We start from the raw sequence: 24,678 nt of genomic DNA, 5'->3' as shown, positions 1-24,678 counted from the left end.
AAATAAATTCTTTCAATAAATTTGACTGTGAATTGGCAGTTTGCATAGATAGGCTAGTCTAAATAGGAAGTAGACATGTGGTGTTGTTTGAGTCGCTATGTTGTATCCAACTCTTTTACAACCTGGCGGACTATAGCCCGGCAAGCTCCTCTGTCCGTGGGATTTCCCAGGCAAGAATATTGGAGTGGATTTCCATTTCCTTCTCCAAGGCATCTTCCTGACCCAGGCATCAAACTCACATCTCCTGCATTGGCAGGTGGATACTTTACCACTGAGCCACCAGGGAAGTCAGCGGACATGTGGTAGGAACTATTTAATAATTGTTTTCAAAGACGAAAGAAACCTGAATACACTTCAGTGCTGATGGAAGGAGCCATTTACATTAGAGGCAGACATCAGACTTCTCAGCGAGTTACAAGTGCATAACCAGGGGAGGGACGCTTCCTCCACTTTAATTGAAAAGAAGAGTGATTCTCAATACAGGTAAGTTCCTGTTTTGGTGGCTGAAGTTTGATGGATCTTATAGCTTCTCTTTTCTCTTTGAAGGTAGAAAAGAGGTCAGCTGCTGAGAGTTAGGGGAGAGGCCGAGTTGGAAGAGGAGAGATCCACTAAAAGAAACAAAAAGATAATCAGTTGACCCAGAATTTTATTGTGTCAAAAACTTGGTTTTCTTTCTTTTTTCCCTAGATCTCAGCAGTCAGCTGTGCAAAAGATAGATCCAGTTGAAGTGGAATACATGTACCTCCCATGTATGCCTAAATATCTTCCTTCAAAAGAAGGAAAGCGTGGCCTAGTGCGTGCAGTAGTTCTGTAACGCCCCTCATCCGCGGTGCTGTTGAGCAGCTCTTCTGTACTCCCGGAGCTCTGCTCGCAACCCTGCACTGCCCTTCTTTTAAACCCTCTCAGTCCCCTTGTTTGCGCACCCCTGCCTATCATGCCCTGCCTGTTGTTACTAATGTGCTTGTCAACCTCCCACCTATTCCCGGGGAGGCATCTAATGTTTAGAGCATGTACTGTGTATCAGACGCTGAATTATTTTCACTTCGGCGGCATCACTTATGTCCCCCACCACAGAGAGGAGGGGTGATGTTATCCCAACTCTTACATAAGAGGAAGTTAAAGCCAGGAGACCCTCCGGTCACATGGCTACTAAATGACCAAGTAGGGACGAGATCCCAGTCTGTCTGACTCCAAAGCCCATTACTCTGTGCTGTGAGCTCCCAGGGAGCAGGCAGTGTTCTGACTCTTACCCATCTCATGGGAACTCAAACAGCACTTTGCACATGGAAGAAGCTTGGGAAATATTATTGATTTGAACTATGACCTGACTCCCTGCATACTTTAGTGCTCTGGCATTTTTGGGTGTGCCCAGCTTTCCCCAAAGAAGCTGTTCCACTCTGCGGTAAAAGACATGCTCTTTAGGTTCAGCCATGGCACCAAATGTGCTAAATGTACAGTGTAGACAGAAAGATGCCGAAAGGAAAGCAGAGTTTGCTTGCTCTCTTCTAGATAACTTTTTAGATAATTTTTTATTGATTTATTTTATCTTTGGCTGTGCTGGGTCTTTGCTGCTGTGACGGTTTTTCTCTAGTTGCGGGGAGCAGGGGCTCCTCTGCAGTTTCAGTGTGCAGTGAGACAGGCTCTAGGGTACCCGGGCTTCGGCAATTGTGGCATGTGGACTCAGGAGCTGCAGCTCCCAGGCTCTAAGGCACAGGCCCAATAACTGTGGCACTCGGCTTAGTTGCTCAAAAGCATGTGGGATCTTCCCAGATCAGGGATCAAACCTTCGTCTCCTGCTTTGGCAGGCGGATTCTTTACCACTGAGCCACCAGGCAAGCCCTAGATAACTTTTAGTAATCCCATCAGGAGTCTTAATGAGTTGTACTGATAGTGTCAACAAAGAAACCACCCAACAGACTCTCCGATGTGATCATGAACAGGTTGCCTAAGATTAACAGAAGCAGGACTAAATTCCAACCGAAACCATCCTTTTTTCATTTTACAGGAATATAGTATGTATGGCTGGTGGGTCGGAGAACTGAACAGCCTCATTGGGATTGTTCCAAAGGAGTATCTCACCACTGCCTTTGAAGCGGAAGAAAGATGAAGCCCAGGTATGAGAACCAGGCCAACAGATTCGCTGGCCATGCCTTCATTTCTCTGTGAAGGATGAGAGTTGCCAGTGAAGTAACTGTTCTTCATTTCCAAAAGTGATGACGGTAATTTACCATCGAAAGAAGCTAAGTCTGTAATTGTTTTACCTAAACTGGGGGACTATGTCAGTCAGGATTAGATTCAATTACATGTGACAGAAAACTCAAAATAACAGTGATTTAATTAACACAGAAATTTATTTTTCTCTTCTGTAAGAATCTGGAGGTAAGTAATCCAAGGTGCTCAGGTCCCAGGTTCCTTCTCTTTTTGCCACTGCAGGTGGTCAGCATTGCCATGGTTACCTCATGGCCCAAGATGGACGCTCCAGTTCACAACTATCATGTCAGTATCCTACCCAACAGGAAAGAGAAAGGAGACATGCACACCTCTCCTAAGGACACTTCACAGATGTTGCACACACCACTTCCGCTTCTATCCCATTGGTCAGAACTCGGATATACAGACATACCAAGCTACAAAGAAAGTTTCTTCTAGGTAGAACCTGTATCCAGCTTAAAAGTGGAGTGGCCAGGAGGAGGGGAGGCATTAAAGGAGATAATAAGTATTGGAGAGCAATTAGGAATGTTTGCCACAAGAATGGATCTGGGTTTCTTTATCTACAGCTCTCAAATCCCAGGCAACATTTCCCCCAAATGCCCATGTATTGCAATATGATTGGCAAGGATTCCTGTGGAACATAATCAAATTAACTTTTAGGTAATAAAAAATATGGGCTTCCCTGATGGCTCTGCAGGAAAGAATCCACCTGCCAATGCAGGAGACACGGGTTCAATCTCTGAGTCGGGAGATTCAGGGAGAAGGAAATCGCAACCCACTCCAGTACTCTTGCCTGGGAAATAGCATAGACAGAGGGCCTATAGAACACAGGGTCGCAAAGAGGCAGACACAACTTAGCAACTGAACAAAAAGACTATGGGCTGCATTTTATGAGCAAGAAACACATTATACCACATTAAGCAGCAGAGTGAATGCATGCTTTGGGTTGGATAACAACATGATTAGAATTAGGATGGTGGTGGAGGACACCAAGGCTAGCATGATGTCACCAGCTCCGTCTTCCAACCTGAAACAGGAGCTGCCTTTATTGATGGGGGTGAGGGGTGACACGTGTGACGGTGACGCGGACGGGCCTTGGGGTCTTCCAGACTGGGGCTCACTCTAGTGGCAGCAGCAGCGTCCTCGCTGCTCCTTTAGGACGTTACATAGGGAGCGACCTTACTCTCTAACGTCCTTGTGCAATCACGAGGCACCAGCTCGGGCCTCTCACTCAAGGTCTGACTTTATGACTTTCCCAGTGAGGACTCCATTTCTAGGCCCTGAATGCAGAAGAGCTGGAATTTCCCTTCAGATCTAAATAAATTCTCCCTACTTCACTCTCTCATTTATTTAATGACAAACTTGTTTCTCTCATTCTCTTTGACCCAACAATTCCACATCTAGGGGTTTATCCTACAGCTACACTTGCACACAGGCCAAATAATATACACACAAGGCTGCCTGTAAGAGCAAACCACTGGAGATGACGTAGACGTTCACTAGAGAGCTCCCCAAGGAACTGAGGTCGTTCACAGAACTGAATACTATGCGACAGTAAGGGAGGAAAAAAGCGCTCCACACCTATGGAATACATTCTGAGATATGTAGGTAAGTTAAAAAGAAAAGTAGTAAAGGGTAGGTCTAATTTGCTCCATCTGTGTAAAAAGGGGAGTCTCATCGCTTCTGGATGTATGAGCTTGTATGAGAGATCACTGGAAGGAGAGAGACGATGATAACACTGTTTGCCTCCAACGACACAGAAGTTCCATGACTGTGAGACAGGGTAGGAGGGAGACACTTTTTACTCTACACCCTTAATCGTCTATATTTCAAATCATAAAAGCAGATTTATGTGTGTTTCCCCCTTTAGGACACACATCCTTCTCTCTACCCTGCCTTTATGAAGAAACGGAGAGCCCACTCCCTACCCCTGCCGGCCCACCACCACCACCAACTCTTCTCTTTAGAGAAGAGACTCAAGCCACTGACACCCCTGCCCAGTGAACGTAAACCACTGTAAGAAGAGAGAAGAGGCCTCTTCAGCCGACCTGTCACTAAACCTGCCTCCGCATAGCTGAGCCATCGCTAGACGCGTTCACACACCCACCTCTGCCTTTTCCACAGGCTTGTCTCAGAGAAGGAAGCCTTTGGAGGAAGAAATTGCTGGTTGCTTTGGCTGGTTTCAAAAGCACAAATAAACTTCTGATTTGGTTCTTTACCCTGTGTGATGGAGTTGTTTCTTTTTGTAAACTGGTATCAAAATGCTGGCTCTGGGCATTCTTATCACCTCCAAACAACATGGGAAGGGACAGCCCAAGAGAAAACCAAAGCCCACCTACTTGGTTATTTTTATCTTTTGTGCTCACTCTGTCTGAAATGAGACAGGGCCAGAAGCAAGTCCTTGGAGTCAGCACATTGGAGAGTTCCTTTTGGGGCCTCAGTCACCAGCCCCACTGTGTCCTGCAGGCTGAGGAAGTGCTGTGGGGAGGCTTGTGTCTACACAGCCCTGTTTCCTTTCCGTTTCCTGGGGCTAGCACTCGGGATGTCTGTGCCTTGAAGAGGCAGCAAAACATAATGGCTAAGAACATAACTTTGAGGGTTTCCTAGATGGTATAGTGAATGGGCATCCACTTTACAGTGCTGGGGACACCGGTTCGATCCCTGGTCCCAGAAGATTCCACTTGCCTCAGAGCAACTAAGCCTGTACGCCACAGCTACTGAGCCTGCACTCCAGAGCTTTCGAGCTGCAACTGCTAAAGCCAGTGCACAGCAAAGAAGGCTCAGGACAACCAATAAATAAATAATAATTTTTTAAATTTTTGTTTAAAAAAAAGAACATAACTTTGATGGAATTCCCTAGCAGTCCAGTGGATAGGACTCGGCACTTTCACTGCCGGCCCAGGTTCAAGCCCTGGTTTCCCAATCTTGGGAACTAGGATCCCGCAAGCCATGTGGGGTGGCAAAAAAAAAAAAAAGAAACTCTGGGATCAGCCTGGAAACAAATTCCTCACCTTAGAAGGGGTGTACTCCATCTCACTGGGTCATTAAGAGATTAAAGGAGTTAATAAGTGTAACATACCTGGAACACCATCTGGCATATAGTAACTGCTCAATAAGGTTTAGTTATTAATGCCTGACCCTTTACACAAGAAATATTGAGAGATGGCCAACTGAGCAGCTAAGGAAATTTCATCTTCAAAGCTTCTCCTGTTCAGAGCTGTCCTGGATTGGCAGTATCCTTCGTCCCGCCATCTCACAGCCCTGCAGTAAGATACCACTTCATGCCACCAGAGAGAGAAACTGGGAACAAACAGGGCTGTTGTTAGTGGATTCCAGGTTTCTGAAAAGGTCCTATGCCAGCTATTCATTTCCAGATTTTTCTGACCCAGGAGTAGAACAAAAGAAAAAGATGTAAAAAAAAGAGGACAGTTTAGGTCTGGGAGGGGAAAAAATAGGGACAGAGATAAAAGGCACTACAGAAGTGTCCATGACAGCCCCTCAACCTTACACAGTGTGCCAAAGGAGAAGCAACCGCTAGGTGGCAGCAGATGCGCAGATGAACCAAAGGGAACCAATTGCCTTCCGTTTTAGGAACATTTGCACCAATCCCAACCTACAGGTAAAGACAATGGGCATTGTTCTAAAGTGGTTAACAGAAGGAGCAAACAGAAACCACTCTGTCCCCAATTGCTTCCTCTGTGGAGAATCCTCAGAGTCCCAAGTCTGGAAGGCTGGGTGGCTAAAAGAAGAGAATACCGTTGTACCACCACTGTTCCATGATGAAAGACAGAAAAGGAGAAACCAAAAGAGGAAGAGGAGGTATCTGGGGCAGGGTCAGAAGAGGTATGAAAGAGAAGCAAGGTCAGGTACTTCTCCACTCTACATAGTTGGACACTCAGTGGCATGACCTTTAAAACAAAGCCCCCTTACTGCAATAGTCCTTTCTGTACCTGCAGACCTGAGGAAATCATCTGCCAAACTACAAGGGTCTTTTGGCATCTCCATCTACTGTCCCACACTCACATCCTAGCTGTAAAAGAGGAAAAAGAAAGTAGACTGGCCCTAAAAGAAACAAATGGACTAATTGGGAATCTGGTCCATAGCCAGCTGGCCGTTTCTGACCTCGTTACATGCTGGAAAAGATACAGCAAGTTCAAGACCATCTACAAACAAAGGGCATTCTCTGTGAAGGAGAAAGCAGTGGATTCCTACAGTCTGCCTGAAGCTAAACCTCATCTAGCAGGTGTGCTCCATTCCACAGCCACCATCTTAGCCAACAGTCTCAGAAAGCAACTGGTTAATCAGATTACTGCTTCTCTGTTTGACTCCACTAACCAAATCCCCATCTTACTGCCTGTGACTAACTGGATAACTGGGGCATTAGAACACTTAACTAACCACATTATATGTAGGACGGCTTCTGAACAGCCACCAACTGCACGAGCACACGGAACTTGAGAGGGGACAGGGTACGGGTGGGACACCTTTTCCCTTCCTTGATTTTATGTTGAGAAAATAAGAAAGCTAAAATCCTGTATTTAAGAAGCAAATGTACAGATTCCATTACAGATAAATATCTGTATAAATATCTTTACAGATAAATAATAATTAACACAGAACTTACCAACATCCACTGGATAATCTGACCTGAGATTGGTACGGTTGAGCCTGCATCATCCAAGCTGATATCTGAGAATACTAAATGCTCTGAAAGCAATCTTTCAGCTACATTAAAAATACATTTTTCCAGTGTGTTTCTTCTGTCATCCACATAGCAAAACAGCGTAGACATTGTTTTACAATTACTTTGATATTAAATTTTTCGACATGATGGTCTGTCTCTTAGAAATCTGTATTCAAACTATATCTTTTCCAACTATATCTTTTCCCTTTGGTGAATAAAAATGGAAAAGACAGAACTCCTATTGAGTCCCATTCCCTAAACCCAGACATTTTGATTCCATTTAAAGTGGGACCAAATCAATGTCATCCCTCCTGTTAGGAACAGATACCTTGGTAGCTCAGCTGGTCAAGAATCCGCCTGCAATGCAAGAGACCCCGGTTTGATTCCTGGGTGGGGAAGATCCCCTGGAGAGGGGATAGGTTACCCACTCCAGTATTCTTTGGCTTCCCTGGTGGCTCAGCTGGTGAAGAATCACCTGCAATGCAGGAGACCTGGGTTCGACCCCCGAGCCGGGAAGATCCCCTGGAGAAGGGAACAGCTACCCACTTCAGTATTCTGGCCTGGAGAATTCCATGGACCGTCACAAGGAGTGGACACAACTGAGCCACTTTCACTTTATGTAAGGAATAAGCGCATATATAAGGAATAGCCTAGATTTCAAGTGTTAACTTTTTTAAAAGCGCATGTAACTTTTTTACTTGCTCATTTGCACCACCTTAAATGTAGTTAGTCTTTTCAAATGGCAAAACTGAAGATGTGAAAGACAAACAAAAATCACACACAAAGTCTGCTGTTAAAGAGGAAGACATAAGAGACTTTTGAAACTCGAGGTCTGCTGCCCTGCTTATTGAATCACTCCAGTTCTGTTGCTGTGGCAAGACACCCCGGTGACACATTCCCAAAATCCACATTCCACACCAATCACATAATAATAATGCACTGGTGTCACAGAGCCTCTGTATTGGGGGAGGGAGTGGGACAGTCCTGCTTTTATAAGTCAGTCTGAGAATGAGGGAGTGGAAGGAAGAAAAGAAAGAAAATAAACGAATGTATGTTCATATGTTCTTTCTTTTTCCCCTTCTCATCTTGAGAACAAAACTCCTGGATACCAGGGACAGAGGACCTTTAATCTATGGCCGAAAGGAAACTCTCCCTGCAGTCTCCCCACCAGCAGCGACTCTGGGAGGATAAATCTTGAGTGGCACTGACTTGCTAATTCCCAGAGCACCAGCAGACTCTGTAGAGCTGACTTTAGAAAAAGCAGCCGTCTACATAGAGGATTATCCCTGTTACACAGCCCAGTGACTCAAACTAATTTTCTCATTTGTGAATTACCCTAGTCCCTTGCTTCCCTTCTCTTCTGCCCAGCTATTTCATTTCCCATTAGAATTTACAGAGATTGGGCAGGAAGCTTGAAACTTAAAACTAAAAAGAGATTTTTCTTCTTCAAGGGATTTGAATTAATTCGCCCTGTTTTCCTATCAAAAATTAACTGCTCAGAAAACATGTTTGTGTTTTTGGATTTTTTAAGTTAGTATGAACTGACTACCCTTTTGTGACTCTTGGGATTCAATTAATGATATATTTTAAGATGCGGCCCATTTTGTACCAAAATCCTTTCTAAATATAATGTCCCCACCCCTAAAAAAGTATAGTATTTGAGGAAACTAAAGTACAATTAATAGACTATGTAATTTATTTTCTAAATAGTGACATTTTTTTGGAAATGAAAGGCGGCATTACTAATACGGATGCCAGAATCGTACGTGTAAACAGGGATGAGTGGTCACCCTAAAAATATGCCAATATGACTAGGTTATCTAGTCACCAGGGAGTGGGCAGCAGAGAAAGAGATGAACTGGTTCTCCTGGTACAATGCTTGGCGACATCCCTTCTCCCCTGCAGGCCTGGCCCCTAGGCAAACCCTGCCAACTAGGCTCTCATTTCCTGATGCCCAGGCTGTTCTGAGAGGCCTGGTGTCTCTGGCATCAAGCTGCTCACGGCAGTGGCCAGCCGTCGGCAGCTGTGTGTGTTCACTGCCTCACGGGGCCCATCACCGCCTGCCACCCCACCACCTGGCAGAGTGCCACCGAGGGAAGCATTTTGTGGCACCGGGCAATAGTATGCCACTTCCTTGCCTCCTACGATGGGAGTGAGTTCCAAGAGGTTTCTAGTGCAGGTCCTCAAAGAAGGCATCTGGTTCCACTGCAGATCCTCTCAGCCTGATGGTGAGCAGCTGGGCACCTTTTATCCCCCACATGCGATCATGGAACAGAAAACAGGCTACAAACACCTCCCTTTGAACCACAGTCAGGCACGGGCATTGCTCTGCCCTGAATCACCAAGATGGCACATGCACACCACCTACATTTCCTGGATGCCACCCATGGTGGGCACCCTGCTCAGCCTATCATTAATACATTCCACCTCCAAGAAAGCACCTGGCATCTGGAGATTTGGGATCACCTCTTCCACATCTCCAAAGCAGTGCAGTGGAGGCGCAGGAGGGGAGGGGACTAAGCGCTCACTGCTTCCTTCTGTTGATTCAGGGCTTCTCAGCGTGGCACTAGTGACATTGGGACCAGATAATTTGCGTTTGGGGGCCTGTCGAATGTTCAGCAGCATCTGGCCTCTACCCACTAGATGCCAGTACTGATCCCCCCAGCACCCTCCACCCTTTCTGACAGAAGTGTCTCTAGACATTGTCAGATGTGCCCTGGGAACAAAACCATCCCGGTGGAGAACCACTGTCTCGGGGCCTATGGATTCGCCTAGGTCCAAGTAAGAGAAAGTGCCTTGTCTTCTGTAAGTCTGCACTTGAGCCACTACATTAGTGACAGGGAGAGGCTTAGGAAGTTGGAAGGACAGAGTACAACTGTCATGAATTCTTCAGGGCTTAAGAACCAGCAAGCCAGCCCCCATGTTCAACAGGAACATAAAGATCTGCTCACTGGCACTGCCGCGGAACCGCACAAGAGTGATGTTTTCGAAAGAATAAACTGGCGCTTTCAGATTCAGAGAGCTGCACCACAGCGAGCCCTGTAGTAACCATCCTTTTTCCTGTTTCTATAGCAGAAACCTAGAAGGGGTGCCCTGAAAGTCTCAATCAGGACTGAACTTTAACCCTGTGTACTATTTCGGGGCAAGAAGCCCAGGTTCCCAGTACCAGCATAGAAACCACCGTGGTGCAAGGGCCCACGCTGGATCCCTGCGCTTGGTCTGGGGCTGGTGCGGTGCCAACTGCTCATCCTAGGCGGGGTCTGGGGGTCAGGACAGTCATTTTAAGGCTGTGATTTTCCTGATCCTTCGTGCTAATTTAGGGGAAAGTCCTCTCTTACAGAATGGCTCCCAGGAGCTCTGTCAAGAATCAAAAAATAAAAACACAACCAAAACCCATCACCTTCTCAAGAGGCCAAAAGAAGATGAGGGGTCCAGGACCTTTGTCTCTGCCTGCAGAGGACAGACCGAAGGGCCAGCCAGAGCCCTGTCCATGCTGCCTCCCATGGGTCCCGAATCTGAGGCACCTGGAAGGGTTATTAGCAGGATTGGAACTCATCCCTCTGCTGGGACTAGATCATAATTACAGTAATTTTCTAACAGAGCTCGGCGGTAGGACTGTTTAATCAGCATCTGACTCCCTTGTGTTCCCAGCCCTCATCACTCAAGGAGAGGAGTGGGATGGCTCTTAAAGAGACAGTGCCTGCCTTTCAGCGCTGCTAACAGATGTGCCCTAATTGGTAGAATATATCTAAGTCTTGTAGCTTACAGCAGGCAGGTTACATTGCCTCCAACAAACCACTGCAGGCTCTCACTATTCTTGGCCTTCTGCTGGAGGGATTCGGGTCAGGCTGCTGGTGGGCCTGATTTCCCACGCCAACCAGGCCACCAGGGGAAGGGACACACACGTGGCTTGAGCACTTAAAAGCCCGAAACACTTAAACACACACACAAAGGCTCTAACTAGCTGGCCCCTTCGAAAGGCTGTTTGAAAGAAGTCGAGCAGGCTGAAAATAGGAAGGACTTGACAGCCGCAGGTAAGAAATGTTAAGCCACAGATCACAGAAGCATCGCGTGAGCCTGCCCTCCCGGGGGAGCCCTTCTCAGTTGCTTCACCATCTCTCCGCTTAGGAGTCACACCTCCCTCCCTGCTGTGTCAGGGCCCTTGTTCCCTCCTTTGCTGGCGGAAGTGGACCGGGTCTCCCCTGAACAGCAGGAAGCAAACTGACTCTGCTCAGAGTCAGGTCACTGCCTCCTACAAATGTGGCACTTTTCATCCTTTTGAGCATGAACGGTCCAAGTTTATCAATCTTGAGGTTTGAGGTTCCAGCCTTCCAGCTCCAAATCCAGCCGTTACTGAGGGGGAAGTGGTTGTCCTCCTGGGTTACTTCTGCTGCCCCGCTGGTGAGCCCAATGCCCGCCTGGTCACTGCAGCAGCTGACAACTGTTCCTTGGAGAGAAGAGCTAGGGCGGATGAAGATGCGAGAACGAGCTGGGGCAGGGGGGTTTCCACAGCAGACTGAAAAACCCCTCAGCAAAGAAGGTACAGTTGTACACAGAGCAGGAAGAGGGACACTCATCCCCAGCTCAAAGAAAGGTTACCTCATGCCAGGTGACAGTCCCCCTACAGAGCCGGTCCCTGCTGGCAGAAGGCCGCCTGGGGAGGTGGCTGAGGATCAGTGCCCGGGCGTCCCGAGCTTGCCCTGCAGGGGTCTCCAGCTTGGTTTCAGCTGTACCTCAGTTGGCTGCTCACACATAAATCTGAAGAAGCCCCTCCAGCCCCTAGTGGGATGTCCCTGTGAGGCAGGCCGGGAGCTGAGCTGTTTCCATTCCTACCTTCAACCTCACATCCTCCCAGCCCACTGTCCTCCCCACTCCTGGGGTGTTAAGAATATTCAGCAAGAGCATGTAAACAAATTCACAAACATGGAACTAAACTTACTGTCCAGTCAGACTGTTCAAGTCACAGTCGCCTCCTAAGCAAAGCTACGGGAGTGGGTACGAGGCACCTGGGGCTCGGCGGTGTAGCTCTAGGGCCTCAGCGGTGAGCAAACCTCGGCTGCGGAGGATTTCTGAGAACAACTCAGAAAAGCTCTGCGGGGGAGTTTTTTTCTCCTTGAACGGTGGGGCTTAGTTATCCCTGGTTTTGGCCGTACCGCACACAGGATGCCCCATCTGCACTGCTGCACGTGAGATCTTTAGTCGCAGCATGCAAACTCTTAGCTGCGGTATGTGGGTTCTAGCTCCCTGACCAGGGATTGAACCTGAGCCCCCTGCATTGGGAGCATGGAGTCTCAGCCACTGGACCACCAGGGAAGTCCCCAGCTTTTTTTTCAAGATTTTTTTTTGGGGAAAAAAAAATCTTGTTTTACAGAAGTTGGGAAGTATCTCCTCCCACAGTTCTACCTGAAACATACTTTTTAAAAACCATGATCAGCTCAGTTTCCTCAGCTAGAAAATAAGGGTCATACTTCCCCTGCCCCCTCCTCACTGGGCACCGTGGTCAAATAAACAATGTGTATGAAACTCATTTTCACACAAGAAAACCCACCTCCTCCTATACACACACACACGCACACACACACACACACTTCCTCCCACCAAACAAAAGGAAATCTATGACTTTAGGATCACTTATCTGGTGTTACAGGACACGAATAGACTTGGGCCACGTAAGTAACTGTCAGAAGAAAGATGACAAGGGGCTTCCCTGAAAGTCCAGTGATAGGACTCTGTGCTTTCACGCTAGGGGGCAAGGGTTCAATCCCTGGTCGGGGAATTAAGGTCCCACATGCTGAGCAACATAGGCAAAAAATAAAATTAGTACAGCGACTCTAAGTCAGACACAGAACCTACCTCAAACCCAAATTCTAACGAAAACATATTTCCATTCTACAAAACAGCTCAGCAGGCCACTGCCTCCAGTAGCTCCCCGTCCTCCCTACAGAGGGTATCAGCCATGGCAGCAACCAAGCACAGGGCGGGACAGAGCAAGATGGGAGAGCAGCAGACAGCACTGCCGAGACGGGGAGGAAAACCCATCTCTGCTGCTTTTCTGGTATCTCTAGGCCCACGTTACTAGAAAAACTCTCCCCCATTAGGACATCTCCTTCCACGGCCTACACTCAACTCTGCAAAAGACAGTGGCGGGACAGCGCCTGGCCTTGGATTGACTGAGGTACTGCTGTATGCATTGCTGATAATGGATCATTAAAAAAGCCAGGAGTCAGAAAAATCGCATCCGTGTCTTGGACCGGCTCCTGCTGTCCCAGCAGCCAACCCTGCTGGCAGAACTGGCTGCTGAGCACCAACTCCAGGAAGAAAAGGAGTGAACAGAAGAAGCCGCCCCAGCTTGCTGTTTTTTGGCTGAGTAGGGAATTGACACAGACCACCTCCGGCTCCTGTCTGGAAGTTTCGAGATCAGAGAGCTTCAAGCACAGCTGGGTTCACAGCTGCACCATTTGGAGCATTGGACTCATTAATATTCATGAGTCATCCCCACCAATCGGCAGAGCGGATGCCATTAGCTTAGCATCTGTCGGGTTTTTGTGAGGGTTGTGTATGGAGTTTTTTTTCCCCTTTTAAATGAACTTCTTTTGACATTTTGGATTTGCCTCTGTAGGTTTTCTCTCCTCGCCTTGCTCTGCTGCATCATATAAAAGAGAGACCCAGGGGAGGCAGGCAGAGAAGAGAGATGAGTCCCAGCCAGGGCTCGGCATCTGCCTGTTGACAAACTTTATTTCTCTTTCAGCACCTGGCACCTCAGACAGGCTGCAAGGATGGAAGCAGCATCAGGTAAATTATACCTAACAAGGTTCATGCCCATCACTGTGAGAAGAGCTGGATTCTGCCTCTTTGGAAGACAGTCCTTTCTCCAGTGGTGAACTTGAGCTGCGCACAACGCAGGAGAGCTGCCGTGCACAGTTCTGAACCATTATTTCCACGCTGATAAATTCATGATTTATGAAAGTGACTACCGCCAGCCCTCAATGCCTCCACTGCTACAGCTTGTTAGACACCAACTGCAGCAACAGTCTTAAATACTTGAATTTTATTTCAGGCCAAAGCCCCGCAACTCTGAACTAAATGCCATGACAGTCCCACAGCACAGGCGAGTAGTAGAAGAGCCCATGGACAGGATGCGGGGGCCAGGGGCGGGAGGGGCGGGCGAGATGGAGAAGAAACACACACAGAGGCCAGGGCAGATAAGCAGAACGCCAGCGGCACGTCTCCTCCAGCTCCAGCTCTCGGAGGAGAGAATTACGGCAGCAGGAGGGCAGGACGCCTCATTGTCTGAAGGAAGGCGTGTTGTTTCTCATCTCCATCCCCAGAGCCCTCTCTCCAGGCAGAAACAAAGCCCCCACACCCCACTGGACTGAACAGACGGCCTCCCGCAACACAGCAGAGGGACACGTGGTGGCTGAAGCCCTGGGGAAAGGGAGCTGTTACTAAGGGAGAAGAAAAGGATTCAAACAAGAAAGGAGCTCAGCTAACCCTGCAGAGAAGACAGTCCATCTCGGCTTTATAACCAGAGAGGCAGGGACAGTCCAGGGTATCTTTTCCAAAACAAAGCCCCCTGAATCGTTCCCTGTCCTTTGGCTGTGACCAAACCTTTCTCTTTTGTGGATGGCCACGAGCTATTTCACAGGCCTCGGGCCCCATACAGCCAGGCCGAGGTCCTGGGATGCGCAGGAAACCCCAATGTCAGGAGTCACAGCACCGTTCCATTCAGTGGTTATGAGTGGAGGAAAAGCAAGGAGGTGGGAGAAAAAATATTCACCCCCCTGTCCATGCAAGGAGGTAGCAAGAGGCCAGCCTCCCAGAAACCAGTGCTCCAGGGGCTTCAGCAAAAACAGCCAGTTGGAACACAATGACACAACAGAAACACAAGCACTTCTGCTGGAGCAATCTCTGATAAGGTAGCTTAAAATCTGCCACCTACAGGTCCCCACCAGTCACCTGAGACAGTGCTCCTGGACCCAATAACAAACATCTAAAGAAATTCAGCTTCCAGGAGAGTAAATATGGGGTTTGGCTCAGAACCAACAACTCCTGGGTCTTGTGCTTAACTTACAAACACCTGCACAGTGTCTTATCCCTATCGAAGAAGCCTGAGGAGTTATGACCAATCTCCACAGAGCCAACTTGAGCAGAGGCCACGGTAAAACAGGAAGCAGACCAGCCTCCCACCACCAGCCTGTGCCTAACCCCACCTGAGCAAGTCTCCCTGCCTGCATCGCCTTCATCCACCTCAGAGCAGAACCCAGAGCTCCAAGGAGAGCTCACTTTTCCAAAACTGTTTCCAACTGACCAGGGTCCAAAGGCACAGCATGGTCCCCTCCCAGAACTCTCCTCACAGGCTGAGAAGCAGAGATTCCCTCATCAGGTCTTGCAAAACCACAGCATGATGGAGAGGAGGTGGGTGGGAGAGTGGGGCTCTCCAAGGGAGGAGCCTCGGCGTCAACCACAGGAGCCCACACCTCGAATGGATCCTTTTCTTCCCCGGGAGGCGGTGAGGGAGAGCTCCTCCTGCTGGGTCTTGGGAGAAAGCAACAACTGGAAAAAAGTGCGAAAAGGAAAAGGAGGGCATGAACAGGTAAACAAAAATCAACAAACACAGGTGAACGGACAACAAGTGAGGCCTATTCATACAAGGAAGTAGTATTTGGCCACAGGAAGGAACTAAGTGTTGCTATGCCCCGCCACACGGATGCACCGGGAAACGGTGCCAAGTGAGAGAGGTCTGTCACAAAAGACCACATGTATGACTCCATCTGTGTGAAATGTCCAGAATGGGCAAATCCACACACACACGGGAAGCAGGCAGTAGTTACCAAGGGCCAGGGTTTGGGGCTGGGGAGTGTGGGAGTCACTGCTAACAGGCACCAGGTTTCTTTAGGGCTGAGGAGAATGTTCTAAAACTGGCTATGATGACGGATGGCTGCATGACCTCGTGACTAGACAAAAACTACTGAACTGGACATAAAAGGGGGAGTTTTATGTATATGAATACATCTCAATAAAGTTGTCATCTAAGAAAGCGGGGGTTAGGGGAGAGGATAAAGAACAAAACAAATAAGAGAGCCTTTTCTTCTTTCTCCCCAGCTTGCAATAGGAGAGCTATCTCCCAGGGACGAGTCAGCACAGACCCAAGGCCCTCTGCATGGGATGACAGGGGCCCTCCTGAAAGGCCACCAATGCCATCTTCCTTTCTCTACCAATGGACACCTCACTGGCCCAGTTACAGTAATCCTAGCCACTGGTGTCTCAGGAAAGAGCGTTCAGTTACCTCTTAGGCTGGTCTCCTTCAGCCAGGTGAGAGGAGCCCCGTCTCTCTTCCTGGGCCCAGCCGCAGTTGGACATAGCGTAGCGCAGGATGGCGTCAGAAACGGACACGGGGCTCCGGCCCTGTACACAGGCTTCTATCTCAGGCACTGAGAGCTGGCTTTGCAGGAAGAGGTGTAACTGGCTGTCTGACAGGAGGACCACGCTCTGCAGGGCCCTGGGGCAGACACAGGCAGAACAGCGCAGAGCGTCAGCCCTCACAGCAGCTGGCCCAGCCCCATCCTCTGAGGCCTTCTGGCTCCAGTGAGTGCTGAGGGCACGAGCATCTGACACAAACATGCCTGTGTGCTCCTGGGGGCCATTGTGTACAGCACACACACCCCTGCCATCCCCCCAGAGGCAAGTGCCAGCCCTCTAAGTCCACTCACTTTTCAAGAAAGTGCTGCAGACCTTGTCTTCGCTTCTCAATGAACTCATCTGAGCTGCCAAAGAAGGTTGACTTCCCAGGAAGTTCAGGTACTGGCCTGTGGGATCACACAACGTAACACATACCCAGGATAAGTAATAGCCCAGTCACTCCAGTCCCTGATCAAGGAAATCCCCTAAGAAGAGACACAAATCAACACAAATAGCATTTGATAAGCGGGCAGGGGCAGAGGGCTAACACCGACTGATGACACGCCTGGTGTCAGGCACTGTGCTAAACGTTTACAAACCTTACTTCATTGACCCTCCTCAAAACCCTGTGAGAAGGATGTCAGCACACCCACTTTAATGGTAAGGAAACAGAGAAGCTGAGTAAATCCCCCAGGCCACAGCTAGTAAGCAAGCAGCAGAGCTGGCATTGGAACCAGGCCTGGGACTTACGAACTCCATGCTGCTAGACTCCACTGTTTACAGAACCCACTCCCACCATCAACTACTGTTTCAAAAGGAAGAAACTTGGACATGGAGACGTGGAGGATGCTGGGTCCTTGTGTGTAAATTAAGGCTACCATCTCCAGTCCCCGAAGATCACACGTTTGGAATTTTCTAAAAGTAGTCAGGTTGCAACAACTCATCCACAAACTCTTCCAGCCTCCCTCACCTCTCCTGTGAGGCATGGCACATGCTTTAAAACAGCAGGCCAGACCAGAGGATGCAGGATCTGTTCAGAGGAAGTTCCGACTGGCTTACGAGGGCCTGACTCATGACGGTGGCCTCACCAATCCCACAGGCTACCTAACTGGCTAGGTCAGCAACAAAGTCACCACAGCACTCAGTAACCACACTGCGCTGGAATCACTGTCATAAACTGCCTCCAGTTTTAGGGCTTATCTGCAGCGTGTAGGTGAGGAGTGAGCAACAGTGCCTGTCCTAAGGCTCTCAGTCTGTCGTAACTCTGGATAAAGGTCTCTACACAAAAAAGAAGACAGGGGAAAAAAGAAAAATCACAATTTTTACATATCAAACGGACTGGAACACCATCCAATCAGTCCAGGTGCTCAAAGTTCCTGATAACCAGTGAAGCACATTTACACAGCCAGCAGTACCTCTGCTTAGCCCTATGCACATAAAAAGAAAAACGTTCTTTAGATTTGCTTGGCTTTGTTAGGTCAACATATTAGAAATGAGAACTCTGTCGTAACTTTTTTTCACTGACTTGAAAACATAATTTCACGCCAGTCAGAATGGCTGCGATCCAAAAGTCTACAAGCAATAAATGCTGGAGAGGGTGTGGAGAAAAGGGAACCCTCTTACACTGTTGGTGGGAATGCAAACTAGTACAGCCACTATGGAGAACAGTGTGGAGATTCCTTAAAAAACTGGAAATAGAACTGCCTTATGATCCAGCAATCCCACTGCTGGGCATACACACTGAGGAAACCAGAAGGGAAAGAGACACGTGTACCCCAGTGTTCATCGCAGCACTGTTTATAATAGCCAGGACATGGAAGCAACCTAGATGTCCATTAGCAGATGAATGGATAAGAAAGCTGTGGTACATATACACAATGGAGTATTACTCAGCCATTAAAAAGAATACATTTGAATCAGTTCTAATGAGGTGGATGAAACTGGAGCCTATTACACAGAGTGAAGTAAGCCAGAAAGAAAAACATCAATACAATATACTAACGCATATATATGGAATTTAGAAAGATGGTAACAATAACCCTGTGTACGAGACAGCAAAAGAGACACTGATGTATAGAACATTCTTATGGACTCTGTTGGAGAGGGAGAGGGTGGGAAGATTTGGGAGAATGGCATTGAAACATGTATAATATCATGTATGAAACGAGTTGCCAGTCCAGGTTCGATGCACGATACTGGATGCTTTGGGCTGGTGCACTGGGACGACCCAGAGGGATGGTATGGGGAGAGAGGAGGGTTCAGGATAGGGAACACATGTATACCTGTGGCGGATCCATTTCGATATTTGGCAAAACTAATACAATATTGTAAAGTTTAAAAATAAAATAAAATTTAAAAAAAAAAGAACACATTTCTCAGCGACCTTAGTACCTCTGCCCAGTTTTCTTCATTGTAAACTCCAGTTGCCAAGGAAGAACCTAAGAAGCCGGCCTCGGACCCAAGAAGGAAGTAAGAGAACTCACACTAAACCCGCATTTCTCTGGAGCTGCTTTCTCAGCCACACAAACTCCCGGTAGCGGCGGCGCACACAGGACGTCTTGGCGGTAAAGGCCTTGCTGTTGGTCTACAGGAGAAAGCACGTGTAAAGGGTTTGGTGGAAAAGCCCAAGTTCACACGAACTCCCCGTCATCCCTCTCACCAAGGACTCAAGTCACCAGGCCACAGTCCCAGTCAAGGGGATCCAAGCAGAGCACAGTGCCACCCAGCAGCCTGAAGACAACTCAGGCAGACCCCAGGCTCTCTTTCCTCTCCTCCTTCCTTTTCTTCTGTCAATACCTCCAGAAACAGGTTCTGCTCAGGACTGGCCCTAAGCCCTGAAAGGTATATTGATCCCAATATCAAAGTCGGATACACTTACATGAAGGAATATCTTATAATCCACATAAGAATTCCAGGAGCCCTCATTCTGCACGCGGGGGTCCTGAACACGCACAGTGATCACCTCCTAGAGGTAAGAAACGCTCCTTCAGCTTCAGCTCAGCCACACACTGAGGTGGTTCCAACACACGGCGGCCAGGGTACTCCACTCAACGCCAGCTTTCACTCCTCTGCTCATTTATTCATTCAGTTCAGCAAATATTTATTGACCACCCTCTATGTGGCAGGGGCCGTGCTAAGGCACTGGGGGCAGAACAAGGACAAAAGACAAAAATCCTTGCCCTCACGAAGCTTATGTTCTAGTGCCTTCCGATGAATAGAAAGCTAGTGGAAAGGGAACCTCATTTCTCAGTCATGCCTTCACTACTGATTTCCCTCTTCTCGCTTGACTCTGAGCACATCAGAACCACTAAGGCATCACTGTCAGAACACCACCACCGAGCAGTATCTGGATCTCCCAGAGCCCCTCAAGCTTTCAGCCAGATGTTCCCCAGAAATCACATGCTTACCTCCTGCTCTTGGTTCTCCAACATCCTACACCAAAAGCCCATTGGAAGGAAACATCTGATGAGAGACAGGAGATACAGGATCAACCTCTGTTAGTATGCATCTACTCTCACCTCTCTTTGCCAGGGCAAAACCCTGAAAATTTTTAAGTGACCCCCCTGGGGAAATCCAGGCAACTTTTTTTGTTCTTGTGTAAAATTTAAGAGGAAGCAAAAAAATCCACCCACACGAGCTACTGCACACAGTCGCTCAGTCATGTCAGACTCTGCAACCCTTTGGACTGTAGCCCATTAGCCCATTTTCTCTGTCCCTGGGGTTTTCCAGGCAGGAACACTGGAGCAGGCTGCCATTCCCCTCTCCAGGGGATCTTCCCAACCCAGGGATCAAACCCACGTCTCCTGTTGCAAGAGGATTCTTTACCTGCTGAGCTTTTGGGGGAGCCCCCACACACTCATGAGCTGGGGGCCAAGCTAAAAGCCCTGAGGGATTTACCGCCCTTCTCAGACCATGGCAGGGACTCTGAACCAGGGGCCACCTCTAGCCAAAACAAGTTCAGGTCAACAATGTCACCTCAGGCGGCCAGAACGGGCAGGCTGAGCTGTAAAACCTTTCTGCCTGAGAACTGCTGGGCCCACAAAGCACAGCTCTCTAACACCACCCCGTCCTGGCTGTCTAGAGAAAACCAAAACCCCACAAACGCCAAGGCTCCTGTCTCCCTTTGTCTTGCTTAAGCACACTCAGGACTGGAGGCAGATCTGAGTTGGAGAGTTCCGGGGGCACCTGAGTGGGTTGCCCAGTTGTGACCTTCTCTTAGCTAATTCCATTTCCAGAACCCAAGCCAATGGTTCTAATCATTTCCTCTCGACATGTGGTTTGTACCTCTGCCCAAGCACCCCAGAGCTGCACAGGTCGATTCAGGATGTTTTCCGCTCCTTTGCAAAGATTCATTAAAGCCTAAGCCACTGATTTCCCCCAGTGTGGCAGTTTACATGCGCAGCAACATCGCCCACTCCAACAAGGGGACCATGAAGGCTGAGGCACAGGGTTACTCAAGTCCAAAGGGGCCCATGATGTCACCTTCTGTTAAAATACAGCACTAATCTTGTTACTCCTAGAACCACTTCAACAGCATCCACTCTGGCTGCTCCCTCCACCCCCTTCTCCTCTCTTAAGAGCGGAACAATAAGGTTTAATTTCCCTTTCCAATTTACCTTGAAATGAAAACTGACTTCAGCCAATATGTACTGCCAACAAATGATCCAGGCTGGCTCCTGGGAAAATGAGACTATCTCTAAGCTCTCCCTGTCCTCCCCCCATGCCCATTCACACACCCACTCATTTTTACAGTCCCACAATTAATTTTAAACACATTCTCTTATTAGTTCTGCTTTACCATTAGAAGAGCATGTAATGAGTTTCCTTCTACTTTATGTTGTGCTAACACAAGGCTAACATTTCAGGAGGAGAGGAACTCGTTTACACCACAAAATTAGCAGGGCATACAGCTTTCCCAATCTTTTCTAGAATACCAGAAGGTCTCTCCACACACAAACACTGCATGCAGAGACGAAGCTGCATGATACAGGGCAAATCCGGGCTATCCTGGAAACGCTGCGCCTGCAGTGCCGTATTAAGTACACTTGCTGACATTCTGACTTTTCATCTGATGCAGTCACTACCACAAAGGCCCTGAACTGAAAAGTGGGAAATCCCAATTCCATAACAACTCATGTACTACATCCTGGATGTAAGCAGTCTAACAGCTGTAACCAAAGGGATCAGGTCGGCTCACTGTGAACAATTAATCTCCTCAGATTAAAACAAAAAAGTTTTTTTCTCTTCTCATTTCAGGCATTTGGTATATTCCCAGCACAGGAGCAAAATTAAATACACCGAAGTGTCTTTCCACAAAAGTAAGGGCAAGAAAGATGACAATAAGGCAATCCACATGCTAAGTGAAGCTCACGAATCTCCAGGGCCTTGAAAAGTTTGCAGAATTCAGGACCACAATTCAGTAACTAAATGGTCATCACTTTCAGGCTCAAGAAGAGTGAGCCAAGGGCTGAGAGCAAGTATCTCTCCTTTCTTTTGGGACTCACACCACTTAGAAACAAACAGCTATAAACTGGCTTAAAAAACATCCGAGGGGGGAAAAAATCCAAGGACCCCCAAGATGCTATACACGTAACCCTAAGATTTGGAGAAGGAAATGGCAACCCACTCCACTACTCTTGCCTAGAAAATTTCATGGATGGAGGAGCCTGGTGGGCTACAGTCTTTGGTTGCAAAGAGTTGGACACAACTGAGCGACTTCACTAACCCTAAGATTAAAGGGCACTTAGAAAGCTTCCAATGTAACTTTCCTTAACAACACTGGACAAACACAAAAACCTAGACTTCAAGGAATAATTTCTAGCAACTACTATTCTCCATCAGCTTCCTCCCTGTAGACCCCACTCCTCAGGAGGAAATGAAGCATTTCTGCCCTTGGAGGAAAAAGAGGAAGCTCTTAATTTTAGCTCTATGATCTGGAAGATGGATCCGTGCGTCACCCAACTAAGGACAGAGTCAGTGGCCCTCTCAGCTACTTTTGCAGCGCTAACTACATTTCCTGGGCCCTTTCAATCACGTCTGAAGTTTATTTTCTCCACCTGTACCAGCACCAGTATTTCCGGGGGAAATCCAGTTGTTTGCTATTTATAAAGTAACCTATAAGGCTTTCCAGTGTCTAAACAATTCCAGGCAGGAAGTCAAAGCTTTAGCTCCACAATTTTCACTCCCATTTAAACTAATACTTCAATACTTTCTAAAACTTCAAGAGGCATGTTAAAAAAAAACAAATCCGGTGATAAAAGTATATAAGCCGCCGAGACTCCCATCCCTTCTTGCTCATTCTTCAGCCCTTGGTGCCGGATAGCAACTCAAAAAGCTCTCCTTCTGAAACACCCACAAGTAGAATAGCTCCCCAGGTCTGACCAACATCTGCCCGTTCTCAGCCAAGCAGCTCTGCTCCATCCTTTTGTTCATCTGTAACTTGCCACTCCTTCTACTTCCAGCTAAGTAACAAAGGCAACCACAATCCAGCGCAAGAGCCTCCTGTGTCCCAGTAGAATACTTGCCATTACTCCTAGTCCCAGCGTTTAGGTCAAGGTGGCAAACTCCTGTATTCCTTACGAACGAGGAGCCAAAGGACGACGTGGTCCTTATTCCCCTTTGCCTACTAAGCTTGGGGAGTGGGAAGGAAAGATGCTTTATATATTTTATAAAACTAAATGGAAAGCCAGGTTTCCTTCCTTGGATCCGGACCAAGCACCCGTCTTCATCCCGGGAGGTGAGGCTGCTCCTTTCCTAGGATGTCCAGCAAGGTCCCCACCTCAAGCACCACTGCTGACGCTCAAACCCATGGCCCTTACCAGAGAGTAGCACCCACCCCCCGCGAACCCGTCCACGCCCCCTCACCTGAGAGCAGCGCCCACTCCCCACAGCGACACCGCCAGCGCCCCACCATATAGTAAAGAGTCCCAGCTTCTCCTTCCGGGTGAGCGGCCGGCGCCCCGGTGCACGACGGGAGAAGGCTGCAGGCACGTCAATCCCTGGTGCCCAGGGCGCCCCGCCCCCGCAGGCCCTGGCTCTTAGTGACAAGCACCTCTCGCGGCGGCGCACTCAGCACCGCCCAGGCCCGGGCTGGACTCTGGATCCCGCACCTCTCTCTTGGGGCACTGCTTGGGGGGACGAGAGCGAGGGGAGGAGAAGGGGCTCTGACGTCCAATCCGGAGCCGCGTCCCGCCCATTGTTGTTAAGCGCAGCCAATCAGTAGCCAAGAAGCGTACCTGACTGTCCGAAAGTGGGTCCAGGAGCCGAGAGGTGTGAGGGTTAGTCAGCGGTGCTGAGCGTGGGAGAATCAGGAACGTGGGAGCCTCTCTCAGTCTGGAGAGAGTGCCCGTTTGAACTCTGTAGGTTTCGGTTCCCCGGCGGAATTATCAAGGGGTCGCCCACTCAGATTCGAAAACTCGATTGTCCTAGCGAAAGCTGAACTGCGGACAATCCTGCAAACACTGCAAGTTCGTTCACTTGAGAGACAAACGTAAGGAAGGATCGCTCAGCTAGTCAGTAAAGAAGGAAGAATCCGTTGACTATGATGAAGATTTTTTTTAATACTGTTGAAATGTCTTAGCAAAGGTTAATTTCAAGGGAAAAGTTACAGTCACAAATACAAGCTCTGGAATTAGAAGATCTGGGCACTGCAGTGACCTTGTGGCCCTAAACTGGTCTTAAATCTTTGTCTTAGTTTCCTCTTCTGTAAGGTGGAGATAGCTCAGAACGTAAGGTGCACTTAAAGCAACTTTTGCCAAACGTTTTTGTCTCAGGATTCCTTTACATTCTTACAAATGATTATGGACTCCCAAAGAGCTTTTGTTTATGTGGGATGTTCACTGGATTGGAAATTTAAATTGAGAAATTTAAAAGCATGTATTAATTCACCTAAAGCTAATAATGGACTTCCCTGGAGGCTCAGATGGTGAAGAATCTGCCTGCAATGCGGGAGATCTGGGTTTGATCCCTGGGTTGGGAAGATACCTTGGAAGAGAGTATGGCAACCCACTCCAGTATTCTGGCCTGGAGAATCCCCATGGATAGAGGAGCCTGGCAGGCTATAGTCCATGGGGTCACAAAGAGTCAGACACGACTGAGCAAATAAGCACAGCACACAAAGCTAATAATGGGGCTTCCCTGGTAAAGAATCTGCCTGCAATGCAGGAGACCTGGATTCAATCACTGTGTTGGGAAGATCCCCTGGAGAAGGGAAAGGCTACCCACTCCAGTATTCTGGCCTGGAGATTTCCATGGATTATATAGTCCATGGGGTGGAAAAGAGTCGGACACAACTGAGCAACTTTCACAGAGCTAATAATAAACCATTACATGTGGACATAATATATTTCATGAAATATAACTACACTTTAAAAAAACAAGTATTG

The 24,678-nt window shown here is 48.2% G+C and overlaps 2 protein-coding genes across 7 annotated transcripts in view; one reads left to right on the top strand and one right to left on the bottom strand.

The window, feature by feature from the left end:
- The window catches only part of SKAP1 (src kinase associated phosphoprotein 1), a 307,365-nt gene extending 302,936 nt beyond the window's left edge, over positions 1-4,429 (top strand). The window contains exons 12-13 of the mRNA XM_025280272.3: positions 2,006-2,114; positions 4,082-4,429. Of these exons, the coding sequence (XP_025136057.2) occupies positions 2,006-2,107 (102 nt within the window). The 3' untranslated portion in view covers positions 2,108-2,114; positions 4,082-4,429. The remainder of the gene's footprint in view (positions 1-2,005; positions 2,115-4,081) is intronic.
- Positions 504-23,445, bottom strand: SNX11 (sorting nexin 11). 6 transcript variants are annotated; one of them, XM_025280273.3, is made up of 8 exons: positions 23,159-23,444; positions 19,702-19,756; positions 19,173-19,259; positions 18,778-18,878; positions 16,606-16,701; positions 16,182-16,394; positions 15,204-15,448; positions 508-608 (listed from the first exon to the last, which is right to left on the bottom strand). In XM_025280273.3, the coding sequence occupies exons 2-8, from the start codon at positions 19,741-19,743 to the stop codon at positions 559-561; spliced, it is 834 nt and encodes a 277-aa protein (XP_025136058.2). In that variant the 5' UTR covers positions 19,744-19,756; positions 23,159-23,444; the 3' UTR covers positions 508-558. The 6 variants fall into 6 exon arrangements, with proteins under 6 accessions (XP_025136059.2, XP_025136058.2, XP_044794997.2 ...); XM_044939062.2 differs by having other exon boundaries at positions 558-608; positions 15,373-15,448; positions 23,159-23,443; XM_006074303.4 differs by lacking the exon at positions 508-608 and adding an exon at positions 2,333-2,505 and having other exon boundaries at positions 23,159-23,443.
- Positions 23,446-24,678: the final 1,233 nt, after the last annotated feature.

This window comes from Bubalus bubalis, chromosome 3 (genome assembly GCF_019923935.1).
Source record: "Bubalus bubalis isolate 160015118507 breed Murrah chromosome 3, NDDB_SH_1, whole genome shotgun sequence".
NCBI lineage: Eukaryota > Metazoa > Chordata > Mammalia > Artiodactyla > Bovidae > Bubalus > Bubalus bubalis.
The sequence above is the reverse complement of the archived record's forward strand: the minus strand, read 5'-3'. Positions and strand labels throughout refer to the sequence as shown.

What these genes read in the sequence shown, in the direction of transcription:
- SNX11 (XM_025280273.3), bottom strand. Translation starts at nt 19,743, where the DNA reads ATGGGCTTTTGGTGTAGGATGTTGGAGAACCAAGAGCAGGAG. An exon ending in CTGCAGCACTTTCTTGAAAA is followed by an intron (nt 16,395 to 16,605) that starts GTGAGTGGACTT and finishes TGTCTGCCCCAG; the next exon opens with GGCCCTGCAGAGCGTGGTCC. An exon ending in TGCTGTGCCTTTGGACCCTG is followed by an intron (nt 609 to 15,203) that starts GTCAGTTGGAAA and finishes TGTTTCTTTTAG; the next exon opens with TGGATCTCTCCTCTTCCAAC.